This window comes from Pseudophryne corroboree, chromosome 8 (assembly GCF_028390025.1).
Source record: "Pseudophryne corroboree isolate aPseCor3 chromosome 8, aPseCor3.hap2, whole genome shotgun sequence".
Lineage (NCBI taxonomy): Eukaryota > Metazoa > Chordata > Amphibia > Anura > Myobatrachidae > Pseudophryne > Pseudophryne corroboree.
In genome coordinates this window covers 243,373,641-243,389,636 of record NC_086451.1, presented here as the reverse complement: position 1 = coordinate 243,389,636, position 15,996 = coordinate 243,373,641, and the positions used below count along the sequence as shown (strand labels likewise).

Genomic DNA, 15,996 nt, shown 5'->3' with positions numbered 1-15,996 from the left:
CCCGCTTAACCCCCTCTGCCGGCACTTGTTCCACAGCCCCCATTCACCCCCAGCCGCTGGTACTTTAATACCTGGGGTGCCCAGCTGCAGAGATTGCCCCGCCTCCCCTCCTCTGCTGCACAAGCTGCCATGGCAACTTGTGAAGAGATTCAGGGGGCGTTCGCTATACCAGGATGGCAAACAGTTTCACTGTCAAACTCCTGAAAAAAATATTTTCCGGAGTTTGATGAATGTCACAATTTCAACATTCCCTGGGAAATGTAGAAATTGTGACTTTTAAGGGATAATTAATTTGCCCCAATGAATGCAAATAGGAATGGGGAAAGGGGCTTCTATGGGCTGGAAATGCAACAGGAAAATTATTGATGATGATGATGATGATGATGATAAGGAGGAGGAATGAGGAGGAGGGGCTTTACTGTGGGGTAATGTTTCTAAGGGGCTGTACTGTTGTGCAATGTGTATTAGGGGCTCTGCTGTCTGGGGCAATTTTTTAAAAGGAAGGTTTTGCTGTTGCACACTGTGTATAAGGGGATCTACCATTGTATACTGTGTATAAGGGGCTTTGCTGTCTGGAGTAAAGTGTATAAGGGGACTACTGTATTGTATAATATGAATAACAGGGACTACTGTGTGGTCAGGTGTAACATGTATAAGGGCCTCTACCGTGCACGGTTTCGAATATGGGGGGGGGGAGGGGAGGTGGTACCAATTCTCTTTTTGGCACAGGGCACCAAAATGTCTAGATTCTGGCATTGGTTCAGGATACCAATGCCGGAATCCCAACAGCTGGCAATGCCGGCTGCTGGAATACTGGCGCAACAGGGCTATTCCCACTCCCAATAGAACAGAGCCTGCAGCATGGCGAGCGCAGGGAGCCCGCAAGGGGACTCTTTGTGCTCACCCTGCTGGCAGCATACTGGCGGCCGGGATGCTGCTGTTGGTTAATTGATGGCTGACAACCCGGCCTGTGGTTAATCATACTGAACCCTAATAAACAAATTCCACATAAATAAATTAACCAAACAAAACCCACCCATGAACAGGTTAATAAAATAAAAAGACAAAAGAAAATGGGTGTTTTGGAATTCTATGAATTAACATGCAAATCATTGTGAACACATTCACACATATCTACAAATACACGAATCCACATATTTACTTGTAATATCTGCATTTGCACAGTGACACAAAGTGACAAAACTCAGAGGCAACAACACTGTGAACAGCCTTTGGTGTAACGGAAATTTAGAGGGTGCAGAGATGGTTTAACAATGTTGGAATCATTTGCAGAGTCAGTATCGTCCTTGTTTGCAATCATTTGTTTAATTAAACAGGATATTGCTTCATCAATGTTCACATTATCCTGCAGGATGAAGAAGAGGAAACGCTTAGCGTACAGCACAACAGGAAGCATTTCCTACGTCACTCCTAAGTTAGTCCCAAAACTAGAAGAATTTGTTCCCTCTGATATGCAGTCATTGCGTCCACATTCACAAAGACAACGTTACATAATATTGACATTGAAATTGTTGACAGTCCATGTTAGACATGTTAGGGTGAGGCTGCAGCTAGGGTTAGGACTAGAAGCACTGAAAACACTATGGGGGTAATTCTGAGTTGATCGCAGCAGGAACTTAGGCGGTCATTCCGAGTTGTTCACTCGGTAATTTTCTTCGCATCGCAGCGATTTTCCGCTAACTGCGCATGCACAATGTTCGCACTGCGACAAGTAAATTTGCTATGCAGTTAGGTATTTTACTCACGGCATTACGAGGTTTTTTCTTTGTTCTGGTGATCGTAATGTGATTGACAGGAAGTGGGTGTTTCTGGGCGGAAACAGACCATTTTATGGGAGTGATTGAAAAAACGCTACAGTTTCTGGGAAAAACGCGGGAGTGGCTGGAGAAACGGAGGAGTGTCTGGGCGAACGCTGGGTGTGTTTGTGACGTCAGACCAGGAACGACAAGCACTGAACTGATCGCACTGGAAGAGTAAGTCTCGAGCTACTCAGAAACTGCACAGAGAAGTCTTTTCGCAATATTGCGAATCTTTCGTTCGCAATTTTGCTAAGCTAAGATTCACTGGCAGTAGGCGGCGGCTTAGCGTGTGCAAAGCTGCTAAAAGCAGCTTGCGAGCGAACAACTCGGAATGAGGGCCTTAGTTAGCAGTTGGGCAAAACCATATGCACTGCAGGGGAGGCAGATATAAGATGTGAAGAGAGAGAGATAGATTTGGGTGGGGTGAGTTCAATCTGCAATCTAAATTGCAGCCAGTATTTACCCTGCACAGAAACAAAATAACCCACCCAAATCTAACTCTCTCTGCAAATGTTATATCTGCCCCCCCTGCAGTGTACATGGTTTTGCCCAACTGCTAAAAAATTTCCTGCTGCGATCAACTTGGAATTACCCCCCATATCAATAAGCTGACTGTCGACATTCTCAATGACAACATTTGAGATGTTGACATTGAGACCATGTCGACATTCTAGTGTTGACACTGTGTACCGCCCTTGTCCCAATGCTTCTAGAGAGATGCCTCTCTGCAGCAGTTGGTTAGTTTATGCCCCATGATAGTGCCCTGTTCAGTTCTTGAACCATAGTAGTGGCTTATTATATTTTATGAACATTACTAGTGCCCTAAGTCACTTATGTCACATTGTAGGGCTGTACATTATGCAACGCAGTACCCCCAGTTCATATTATGACATACAGTGCCCCAGTACACATTATAGTTCCTCCACTTTATATTGTGCCACATTACAGTGTCCCCAGTCCATATTATTTAACGTTTTATACTACATTACAATGAGCAGGTAAAGGAGCATAATTACCCAGTGGTGAAAAATGTATACAACACATATAACGTTGAATTAGCAGCTGCATTCCCTGCACCTATGGTAGCTACGCCCTTGGCTGCAGTGTCCATTGCCCTTGCACATTGATGAGTTTAGCCACAAGTTGCCCACTGTTACGTGGGCGTTCCCTTACCTGGATCCCTGCACACCCGATGGGGGAGATGTCCATAATAATTAAAATTATACTATGCCGTACATATTATTCTCCTTTATTTTTCTCCAAAGGGGTGTGGCCACACCTCCTGGATTTGGTCACATGCCCTACAGTACCCAGTCCCTATGACTGTCTCAATGGCCCTTCACCCAACAGGTATTTGTATCCCTCAGAAAATAGCACTTCCACTAAATGTAAATAAAGTTATAAGGGGTAGGAACTAATACCTTAGCAGAAGTCATATGACAGTCTGTAAAACCCAGCTCCTGGCCCAGGTTCTCTACACTTTGGCTATTTGTTCCATGGGGGATCAGGTCACACTTGTTCCCTATCAGGATCATTGGGATGGGATTTCCATTATTTAGTGAGACCTTAGAGTCCAGATCCTCCTTCCAACGCTGAACAGAGTGCAGTGTAGCAGCCCGTCCCAAGTCACACACCACAAAAGCACCAGCTGCCTCACGGTAATATAGCCGAGTCATGTGTCCAAATCGCTCTTGACCTGAGGAATGACCAAAGATAGAGATGATAATCAAGACATACAGGTATTTAGCTTTTCTCTGGGGCAAAGAGAAGATAGTGTCTGTGTACAAAATTCTATCACGCCCCCTCCTCTCTCACAGTGCAGGATATTCTCTCTGGCGTTGTGCCAGAATCTTCTGTGCATGCGCAGGTCTCTGGGAAATGGCTCCCGTACCTTGTTCCTGGGGAGATTTCTGCTGTGCATGTGCAAATCAGCGGGAAAATGACCGCAGCGTAATTTTCCCAATGATTTCTGTCTATAGCACCTACCATCATGAGTCTTCAGAGGGGTGAGAATATTTATATGGGTGCACGGTGTGCAGTGTAGACCTTGCACCCATTATAGATACTCCAATGGATTTTCAATATTTCTATAATACAGGTTGAGTATCCCATATCCAAATATTCTGAAATATGGAATACTACAAAATACGGAATTTTTTGAGTGATGGTGAGACAGTGAAACCTTTGTTTTCTGATGGCTCAATGTACACAAACTTTGTTTAATGCACAATGTTATTAAAAATATTGGCTAAAATGACCTTCAGGCTGTGTGTATAAGGTGAATATGAAACATAAATGCATTCTGTGCTTAGACCTGGGTCGCATCGCCATGATATCTCATTATAGTATGCAATTATTCCAAAATACAGAAAATTCCAATATCCAAAATACTTCTGGTAACAAGCATTTTGGATAAGGGATACTCAACCTGTACAACAATGATGATAATGCATGCATAAACTTTTGTACAAATATCTGTATAAAACACTGAGTTCTGATGTTATCCTTTCTGTGTTCATAAGAAAAAGATGTTTATTATGAGGAAGAATGCCCCATTTACTGTGATCTATCATGGCCTTTACGTCACCCTGGATTTTCTGAGACTTGTATTAAGGGGCTGCTGTATCAAGCAGTGAAAATAGTGGAACGTGGACCTGGAGAAGTTTCCTATAGCCACAGATCAGCATCTACCTATCATTTTATAGAGTGTACTTGATCAGGGCTGGGTCTAGATCAAGTGGAGCCCAAGGCAAGAATTTATTTTGCCCTCACCTACCTACAGTGGGGCAAAAAAGTATTTGGACAGCCACCGACTGTGCAAGTTGACCCACTTAAAAAGATGAGAGAGGTCTGTAATTTCCATCATAGGTACACTTCAACTGTGGGGTATATTTACTAACATTCGTAATTCTCCCGATTTGGTGGGAGAATAATCACGAATGACATCGAAAGTGTAAAACTGCAACTTTTTGAATTTATTACGACTAATTTACTAAGCTGCCGTATTCTGCATTTTCGGGTTTTCCGATGTCGATGTCATTTGTTTTTTTAGGCAGTGTTTTACGTGAGTGACTTGTAAAACACTGCCGACTTTAATACAATGAATCTCGGCCGGATCTGAGAGATACGTGCTGGGCTTCATTGTGCACTTTGTTTAAAAAAAAAAAAAAAAGTTTAAATGTTAAAAAAAAATTGCGTGGGGTCCCCCCTCCTAAGGCAAACCAGCCTCGGGCTCTTTGAGCCGATCCTGGTTGCAGAAATATGGGAAAAAAATGGACAGGGGTTCCCCCAGATTTAAGCAACCAGCATCGGGCTCTGCGCCTGGTCCTGGTTCCAAAAATACGGGGGACAAAAAGCGTAGGGGTCCCCCGTATTTTTAAAACCAGCACCGGGCTCCACTAGCTGGACAGATAATGCCACAGCCGGGGGTCACTTTTATACCGTGCCCTGCGGCCGTGGCATCAAATATCCAACTAGTCACCCCTGGCCGGGGTACCCTGGGGGAGTGGGGACCCCTTCAATCAAGGGGTCCCCCCCCAGCCACCCAAGGGCCAGGGGTGGCTGGAAGACCCAGCCACGTTCTATCTTCAATGCTCTTACTGAGGGAAGGAGGTTTTTGCCCAAAATGTCACGATACATGGCCCCATTCATCCTCTCCTTAATACGGATCAGTCGTCCTGTCCCCTTTGCAGAAAAGCAGCCCCAAAGCATGATGTTTCCACCCCCATGCTTCACAGTGGGTATGGTGTTTTGGGATGCCATTCATCATTCTTCTCCCTCCAAACACGACTAGTGGAGTTTATATCAAAAAGTTTGATTTTGCTCTCATCTGACCACTTTACATTCTCCCAATCCTCCTCTGGATCATCTGGATGGTCACTGGCAAACTTTGGACGGGCCTGGACATGTGCTGGCTTAAGCAGGGGGACCTTTCGGGCGCAGCAGGATTTCTATCCATGATGACGTAGTGTGTTACTAATGGTAACCTTTGTGACTGTGGTCCCAGCTCTCTCGAGGTCATTGACCAGGTCCCCCTGTGTAGTTCTGGGCTGATTCCTCACCGTTCTCAAGATCATTGATACCCCACAAGGTGAGATCTTGCATGGAGCCCCAGGTTGAGGGAGATTGTCAGTGATCTTGTATTTCTTCCAATTTTTAATAATTGCGCCAACAGTTGATCTCTTCTCACCAAGCTGCTTGCCTATTGTCGAGTTGCTCATCCCAGCCTTGTGCAGCTCTACAATTTTGTCCCTGGTGTCCTTAGACAGCTCTCTGGTCTTTGGCATGGTGGAGAGGTAGCAGTCTGACTGTTTGAGGGTGTGGACAGGTGTCTTTTATACAGATAATCAGTTCAAACAGGTGCCATTAATACAGGTAACGAGTGGAGGATAGAAGAGCTTCTTAAAGAAGAAGTAACAGGTCTGTGAGAGCCAGAAATCTTGCTGCTTGGTAGGTGTCCAAATATTTATTTTCCACAAGAATATACAATAAAATTGTTTAAAAATCATACAGTGTGATTTCCTGGGTTTTTTTTTTTCAGATTCTGTCTCTCACAGTTGAAGTGTACCTATGATGGTAATTACAGACCTCTCTCATCTTTTTAAGTGGGTCAACTTGCACAATCGGTGGCTGTCCAAATACTTTTTTGCCCCACTGTATATAATACACAGTCACTGCCCAATAGTTTCACATTCATGCTGGCCCATTGCCTCACACACACACGCTGCCCTATAGCCTCGAACACACACGCTGCTACATAGCCTTGCACTCACAATCGCTGCCACATAGCCTCGTACACATACACTGGCCCCACACACATGCTGCCCCATAGATTCACACACATACATACACACACACACTGCCCATAGCCTTATACCACACACACACACACACACACACACTGGCCCCATGGCCTGCCCCATGGCCACACACACTGTCCCATAGCCAAGAACGCTGCCTCCATAGCATGCCCCAAAGTCACACAGTGCCCCCATATACACACACACTTTCCGATAGTCTGCCCCATAGCCACACACACTGTCCTCATAGCCTGCCTCCATAGCCACACATATTGGCCCCATAGCCACACATACTGTCCCATAGCCTGCCCCTGTAGCCACACACAGTACCATAGTGCAATTTTTCTCTAATGTGCAAAACCATGTTCACTGCAGGGGGGGCAGATATAACATGAGCAGATAGAGTTAGATTTGGGTGGGGTGTGTTCAAACTGAAATCCAAATTGCAGTGTAAAAATAAAGCAGCCAGTATTTACCCTGCACAGAAACAATATAACCCACTTAAATCTAACTTTCGCTGCACATGTTATATAGTATCTGCCCCACGTGCACTGCACATGGTTTTGCCCATTAGAGAAAGATTTTGCTGCTGCAATCAGGTCTAAATTAGGCCTATTGGGGGTCATTCCGAGTTGTTCGCTTGTTGCCGACTTTCGCTATACTGCGATTAGTCGCTTACTGCGCATGCGCAAGGTTCGCAGAGGCATGCGCTTAGTTATTTTACACAAAAGTTAGGTATTTTACTCACAGCATAACAAAGCTTTTTCATCGCTGTGCAGATCGTAGTGTGATTGACAGGAAGTGGGTGTTTCTGGGCGGAAACTGCCCGTTTTCTGGGAGTGTGCGGAAAAACGCAGGCGTTTCAGGGAAAAACGCGGGAGTGGCTGGAGAAACGGGGGAGTGTCTGGCCGAACGCTGGGTGTGTTTGTGACGTCAAACCAGGAACGAAACTGACTGAACTGATCGCAATGTAGGAGTAAGTCTGGAGCTACTCAGAAACTGCTAAGAATTTTCAATTCGCAATTCTGCTAATCTTTCGTTCGCAATTCTGCTATGCTAAGATACACTCCCAGAGGGCGGCGGCTTAGCGTGTGCAATGCTGCTAAAAGCAGCTAGCGAGCGAACAACTCGGAATGAGGGCCATTGTCCCATAGCTTTGCGATCTAACAGGGAGGTGATTGAAATATGACCTGAGGTGATATGTACAGTCCAGACCTTCACACAGCAGGTAAAGATTCTCCCTTTAAGTCACTGTCCTTGTAGCCCTTCCACCAACTCGTTTCGACCTCAGTCTTTATCAAGGTCCTTCTCCTCCCATTTTAGATCGCAGTCCAGTTGTAGAACATGTGTTGTAATTTAAGAATTGTTTAAATAAAAACTGATAGAAAGTAGCTTCACTCCTGATAAAATACTTAATTTGTTTACATACCACATGATCCCCAAACAGGGTAGAAAAAAAGGAACATATTTAAGAAGGAGACCCTCAGAATATCAAAGACAACTTTATGGGCATAACTGCAGATGATTTACTGTAAGTTTGGCACGCTAATTCAAACTCTGATATTACTCACAAGGGTGCTATATCATCTGTTTCCTGCACTACTATCGTGACACCGGGTGATGGGGAACGGTGATAAAGAAACCTTTATGGGTGGCAGTGGAAGAATGTAACCACCAATGACCCTGTGACACATAGAAACCTTTTTTGGGAAATTATTGTTTTCTAATTTTTACATACTATATCATTGGTCCCTTGTTTCTTGTTTATTTTGAGGAAAACAACCAACAGAAGGATTCCTTTATAGAAGAGGCCAACTTCAATTTTAAAGAGGACTTGAATACATTAAGGACTACTTTAGATAAGAGTTTCAGCTTTTTTCTGAAGTTTTGAATATAATCTTGTGTTTTAAAATGCTATGCATTCACCATATACAGGTTGAGTATCCCTTATCCAAAATGCTTGGGACCAGGAGTATTTTGGATATCGGATTATTCCATATTTTGGAATAATTGCATACCATAATGAGATATCATGGCGATGGGACCTAAGTCTAAGCACAGAATGCATTTATGTCTCATATACACCTTATACACACAGCCTGAAGGTCATTTTAGCCAATATTTTTAATAACTTTGTGCATTGAACAAAGTGTGTGTACATTCACATAATTTATTTATGTTTCATATACACCTTATACACACAGCCTGAAGGTCATTTAATACAATATTTTTAATAATTTTGTGTATTAAACAAAGTTTTTATACATTGAGCCATCGGAAAACAAAGGTTTCACTATTTCTCTCTCACTAAAAAAAATTCTGTATTTCGGAATATTCCGTATTTCGGAATATTTGGATATGGGATACTCAACCTGTATCCGACAAATTTGTTTGAAATATTGTGATTGAGGTGAGCGCAATAGATCGGTCTAATTTTTCTATATATATATATATATATATATATGTGAGGTGGTGGTTGACCCACCTTTGACCTTTCACCCAGTTCAGCTATCAGACCTTCACTCTCATTTTGTTCCTATAGCCTGCCCCCATAGAAACACACACACTGTCCCACAGCCCGCCCAATAGCCACACGCACTGTCCCATAGCCTGCCCCCATAGCGACACACAGTCCAATAGTCTGTCCCCATAGCCGCATAAACTGTCCCATAGTCTTCCCCCATAGCTGCATACACTGTCCCATAGTCTGCCCCCATAGCCACACACTGTCCCATAGCCTAACTCCATAGCCACACACGCTAAGCCGCCGCCTACTGGGAGTGAATCTTAGCTTAGCAAAATTGCGAACAAAAGATTCTCAAAATTGCGAATAGAAATTTCTTTGCAGTTTCTGAGTAGCTCGGGACTTACTCTGCCACTGCGATCAGTTCAGTCAGTTTTGTTCCTGGTTTGACGTCACAAACACACCCAGCATTCGCCCAGACACTCCTCCGTTTCTCCAGCCACTCCCGCGTTTTTCCCAGAAACGGTAGCGTTTTTTCACACACTCCCATAAAACGGCCAGTTTCCGCCCAGAAACACCCACTTCCTGTCAATCACATTACGATCACCAGAACGAAGAAAAAACCTCGTAATACCAAACTTCTTAGCAAATTTACTTGGCGCAGTGCGAACATTGCGCATGCGCAATTAGCGGAAAATCGCTGCGATGCGGAGAAAATTACCGAGCGAACAACTCGGAATGACCACCATAGCCATGATTCATTCCCCCAGTATATTAGGTGACAAGCTACACTCCCAATCAGCTGAAGACGCAGTGCTGAGTGCTGCATGCTATCCTGTAGGGTCTGATAACTCCACACAAGATACAGGAGGATATGTACTATGAACCTTCAAGTGACATAAAGTAGAGCAGTTGCCCCTAGCAACCAATCAGCTTCTGTCACTTTATATACTGTTGAAGATAAATGACAGAAGCTGATTGGTTACTTTACAACATCTCCACTTTATCTCTCTCTAAGGTCTGTTACATTGGGGCAAAGGGACTTTTTTTTTCTTTTAATTATTGTATTTTAAAAGCAGAAAAAAGTGACTTATGACATTACTCTGAATTTGAGTCTTTCACTTGCATATTATGAAATAAAAATTAGCACCAACAATGGGATTAATATTGCAGAGATACATATGTCACTATAAGGTTGCTATATAACTTATTGCTTTTCTTAAAAATAAAAATAAATCTGACATATTACACATATCTGATCATTTGAAAAAGATTATAACTCCTACAATGAGCTAGTATTAGAAATACCCACTGTATGTGTAATAGTCTAGACTAGTTCTAAATCCATTCACTCCTTTCAGTCTCAGAGTCAGTGAGTGAAATGATGAACTAAACGAACTACATGAACTAATCTTCTGAACTAATCTTTTGAGTGAACTAGATCATAATGAACTAATCACCTAAGTGAACTAGATTTCCCATCACTACTGTGCTGAGACAAGTGGGCAATGTGAGGCGGGTGGCCGGACAGGAGGAGCAGCCTTTTTTTTAGATATGTAAATGTGCCACCGACACGCTGCTATTGATTGGACCCGCTGAGGTACCTAGGAGGCCACCCGCCGTGTACAATTTATTGGGAGTGCTGCCTAAACATATGCACTATATATTATATAGTTAACGTGTGTGTGTATATATGTACAGCAGAGGTGCGGCACTCACGGCATAAACCAATAGTGATGTAATGATCCTGACAAAAAACTAAAATATAGCTTGAAACGTTGATTACCAACTTGGTGACTGTGCCATCATTATTATCATTTTTGCTCTGCTTAAGACGCTGTGAGTGCCACACTTCTGCAATATACTGTTTATCTTATTGTGGAGGCAACAGATGGAGTTTATGTTACATGTGGAGTGCTGGACTATTTGCTGCCTCTATATATATATATATATATATATATATATATATATATATATACATTCACACACACACACATACACACATTATATAAATCCTGGATATAGGCTGGCACTCCTCTATGTCACTATAGGTGCTCCGGTGCCTGCCGTTGAAGGCGTGTACAGAAGAACAAAGAGCGGTGGCACTCGGAATCTCTTTAAACGGCAAATCACGTGTATTTAAAACACGTATTTCGAACACCGGTGTTCAAAATATGTTAATATATATATATATATATATATATATATATATATATATATATATATATATTATCTATGCATGGATAGCTGGCACTCACTGTAGTGGAAGCGTGCCCGGGTGCCATCAAGTGCATATAGTCCATCAAACGAGATGCGGCACTCATGGGTCCTAATGTAAGCAGTATGCAGCAGGTTTACCTGGTTTGTCATTGTTTCATTTATTCATATAAATTATGTCAGGACACAACGAAATTTATATGAATAAATGAAATGCTGACAAGTCAGGAAAACATGCTGTGTACTGCTTACATTAGGACCCGTGAGTGCGGCATCTCATTTGATGGACTATAAATATATATTTATTTATTTTTGTGGGGGAAAGAGGGGGGGGGGGGGGGGGGGGGGCTGCTAAATTGTTGCTTTGCCCAGGGTACCGAAAATCCTAATTTTGGCCCTGCCCTGGCATTTCCACAAAATGTAGACGAAACGCCTCCATTTTAGGAAACTGAACCCATTGCCACTCCTTTCCGTTCCCAAACAGCAATAGACTGGCACTCATCTGATGTTTGTAGTCACACTGAGTGAGAGGATACAGTACCCGCTTAGCATAGTATTTGTCACCCGAGAAGTGGTTTATGGAATCATTCAAACGAAACCGAACAGGAGAGAACAAGTATTTCTTCAGCCCTAAGGACTACATTTTTTTTCAAAGGTTATATATTGGGCATTACGTTATTGAAACAGGACTGAGCGCCAAACTATACATGTGTTTGTATTTCTATTCTTTTAGATATAACACCATAGATTTATGACAACAAAGCATCATCAAGCTCTGTTTCTGCTATAACCCAATTAACACTTCCCACCTCTCTGTCACTCCTAATGAACTCCACACGTGACTTATCTCTGGGCTAAATACATAAAGATTACATGAAAAATAAGAAACCTAAATATGTCCATTATGGAATGACTACCTTATAATTATTTTTCTTTGTACCAGTATATCTAACTATGCATGTATTATTTACATCTATAGAGGAACTTATTTGGGCAGTCATGATTATTTGTACACAGTGCCAAAGTCACAGGATCTATTATTTATGCCACTTACCTGCAATGTCCCACAGCTGAAGTCTCACTACAGTGTCCTTCTCCCAGTTCAAGATTTTAAGAGCAAAATCCACCCCGATAGTAGCTCTGTAGCAGTGAGAGTAGATGTTGTGTACATATCGCTGTATAATAGATGTCTTACCAACACCGAGGTCTCCCACTATCAGTACTTTACAGAGGAACTCTCTCTTTGGGGAGCTCATGGTACTGTACACTACTGCAGCTCAGAGCTCGAAATGACTCCTTAACTGCTCACTCTCCATATAAGTAATTACTTTATGTATTCAGCACTGTGTGTGAGAATTCCACATAGACATGAGAACAAAATGATGCAACTGTGTGCTAGTTACATATCAAACTACTTTAAGTGATTACAGGCTGGACATCAGAAATATATCCGACATGAGATTGCGTGAATGCAAGATCACCGAAATGTAAAATTGTCATTATAATGTAGAACTAAAAAAAGTGTTATAAGTAATAGGAAGACACAGGCGGAAGACTGATCCCATGTCATGGCTACAGTGTGCTGGGCATCAAAACTGCAGATAGCAATGCATGTTGTACACATCTTGCTGTATATGGGTACAATACACAAATATAACATTGTTTTCTATACTTATAATACAGGTATGGGATATATTCTCTGTGGGTGTGTATTGCGTGACCTTAGCATACTGATGCCGGCAGAATGCTGGTTGGGGGGTGGGGTGGGGGGGAGGTTAGCGCAACAAGCCGCTTGCAGGCTTGCTGCGCTTGCCACGGGTTCTATTCCCACTCTATTGGTGTCGTGGGAATAGTCCCCGTTGGTCGGCATACCGACCGTTGGGATTGGGAGGGGGAGATAATGTGACCGTAAGTCTCCTGACTGCCGGTCACATAACTACATCCCTTCTCTGTAATGCTTGGTAGATAGTTTTACTGAGTAAAGTTTTTTCACAGAATCTGAAGCACAAAGCATAAACTGACTGACATGTAATTATTAGCCCTTCTTCCCCCACAATGGCTCTGGCATTTGTCGCCTAGTGGGGGAGATTTACCAAACCTTCTAAAGATGACATTGCAGGTATTGCCCATAGTGCCCAGTTAGATTTTACTTCTAAATGTATCAGGGACATTCTATAAAATGATAGTTAGAATCTGACTGGCTGTGAGCAACACCTCCACTTGTCCCTTTTAGAATGTTTTACAAATTTCCCCCTAAGAAGAGCATCAGCTCTCCTCACAGTCACTGTGGGACAAATTCATTATTGCACTCCAATGACTCCCCCTCCCTGTTACTTTGTTACCAAACTTGCAACATGTTGCAATGGTGTATACAAAACACTCAGAGCTTTTCAGTATAGCTCCATATGCAAATAAATATGTTCTGAAAACTTAATAGGCTTTTATGAAACCGTTAGTGCGAACCTAGATCAGGGTAAGGAGGTGGATGTAATCTTTTTAGACTTTGCTAAAGCTTTCGATACAATACCTAACCTGATACTTATCTATAAATGAAGAGAACTGGGGTTAGGAAGCACAATATGCACAATGGGTTAGAAATTGGTTGGATAATAGGGAGCAGCAAGTGGTGGTAAATGGAACTTTTTCGAATTGTTCTTATATACTAAGTGGTGTGCCACAAGGGTCTGTACTTGGACCACTATTGTTCAACATTTTCATAAATGATCTAGAGGTAGGTCTGGAGAGCACAGTGTAAATTTTTGCAGATGACACCAAACTGTGTAAGGTCATAAATTTGGAAGGGGATGCCAAGTCTCTTCAGAATGATTTATTTAAACTGGAAACATGGGGGGTCATTCAGAGTTGATCGCTCGCTAGCAGTTTTTAGCAGCCGTGCAAACACATTGTCGCCGCCCACTGGGGAGTGTATTTTCGCTTTGCAGAAGTGCGAACGCTTGTGCAGCAGAGCGCCTGAAAAATCTTTTTGTGCAAAATAAGACCAGCCCTGAAGTTACTCTTCGGCTTTTGACAACACACACCCAGCGAACGCCCAGTCACACCTGCGGTTTTTCTGCCATGCCTGCATCTTTCTAAGCGCTCCCTGAAAACTCTCAGTAGACACCCAGAAACGCCCACTTCATGTCAATCTTCCTGCGTTTGGCCGTGCGACAGGAATGTTCATTAGACTCTGTGCAAACCCACGATGCTCATTGTACCTGTACTACGCGCCTGTGCATTGCGGTGCATACGCATGCGCATTAATGCCGATTTTTAGCCTGATCGCTGCACTGCGAACAACGGCAGCTATCGATCAACTCGGAATGACCCCCATGGGCAGCAAAATGGACAATGAGATTCAATATAGACAAATGTAAGGTAACTAGGTGATTCATCGTGCCCTACGGGCACTCTTCACACCTTCGTATGGGGGTATGCCCCTGTGGGCTGAGGGATGGTGGAGGGGGCAGGAGGTGTTGGGCTTGTTGGAGTTGTGGGGGTGTGTGGCAGGGGGATTGGGGAGGGTATGTCCGAGGCTGCCATAGGTGGTGGAGTTCCACATGGGGTGTGTGGGTGGATGGTGAAGGCTATGGGGGGCTTTGTAGTGTTCATGGGAGGGGTGGAGAGTAGGGTAGGGGGAGGTTGATGTTTTGTTGAGGTTTCGTGTGAACTGCAGGGGTGGTGTATTTTCATATGCTGTGTGTCAAGTATGGGGCTACAGTATTTGCTGGATGTTATTGTGAGGTGTTGTGGGTGTTGGGCAGGTGTGTGTTGTGTGGATGTGGGGTAAAAGTGTACATGGTGTGTTGTTTGTATGTGAAAGGGGGTGAGTGTAGTGAGGTGGAGGTGTGTGTTGGCGTTGCCCTGAGATTGAGGTATTGACTGTTTGTGGGAAGGGTTGTTGTAGGTGGTGCGTGTGGTGGATGTTTGATTGTAAAATGGCCTTGTGGATGGGGATGTTGGTGCAGAGGTGGTGGTATAAATGGGGTATGTGGATGTTGGGAGTGGTGGAGGGTTGGCAGTGGGGGGTATGGAATTTTTCAAGGGGGAACGGATGTGCTGTGTGTGAGGGAGGAACATGTGGTGTGTAGGTGGCTTGAGAGGGAGTGTTGCGTTTGGCAGGGTGTGCATAGGTACATAGGGGGTTTTGTGGGTGTGGTGGGGAGGTTAGATGGGTTAGGGATTGAGGATGTATGTGTTAGGGAGTGTGAGGGTTGGCTTTGGATTGTTGATAGTGGTGAAGGTAATGTGTTTGGTGTGGTGGTGTGTGTGAGTGTTAGTAGGTTTGGCCTGTGGCCCTGTAAGATGCTGGGGAGGGTGAATGAGTGTGTATGGGCTGAACCGTGGATGGTGGCCGGTGACTGCGTATACAGGGGCAAGGGGTAAGGGATGGTGTAGGTGTTAGGTGGTGTAGTACTTGTTGGATTTGTGTTTGTGGGGTACATGGGGACAGGGGTGGGTGTTGGAACGTGGCATGGGTGGGGGAGTTGCACATGGGGAGTGTGGTGGGATGATGGAGGGTATTTGGGGTGGGGTGCTGTAAGGAAGGGGGGTTGGGGAGTGGGTTAGGGGGATGGTGCATGGGGTAATGGTTGGATGGTATATGTGTGGACGGTGGATGTTAGGTATAGGGTTTGCTTGTTTGGGGGATGTGCTTGTGAGGTGCAGCTGATGTGGTGGAGGTGGGTGAGGTGGAGTT

At 43.8% G+C, this 15,996-nt stretch overlaps 1 protein-coding gene across 1 annotated transcript; it reads right to left on the bottom strand.

Annotated features, from left to right (window-relative positions):
- Positions 1-1,157: 1,157 nt before the first annotated feature.
- Positions 1,158-12,722, bottom strand: LOC134947665 (ras-related protein Rab-38-like). Its single transcript, XM_063935638.1, has 3 exons — positions 12,355-12,722; positions 3,242-3,516; positions 1,158-1,366 (listed from the first exon to the last, which is right to left on the bottom strand). The coding sequence occupies exons 1-3, from the start codon at positions 12,554-12,556 to the stop codon at positions 1,205-1,207; spliced, it is 639 nt and encodes a 212-aa protein (XP_063791708.1). The 5' UTR covers positions 12,557-12,722; the 3' UTR covers positions 1,158-1,204.
- Between the last annotated feature and the right edge of the window lie 3,274 nt (positions 12,723-15,996).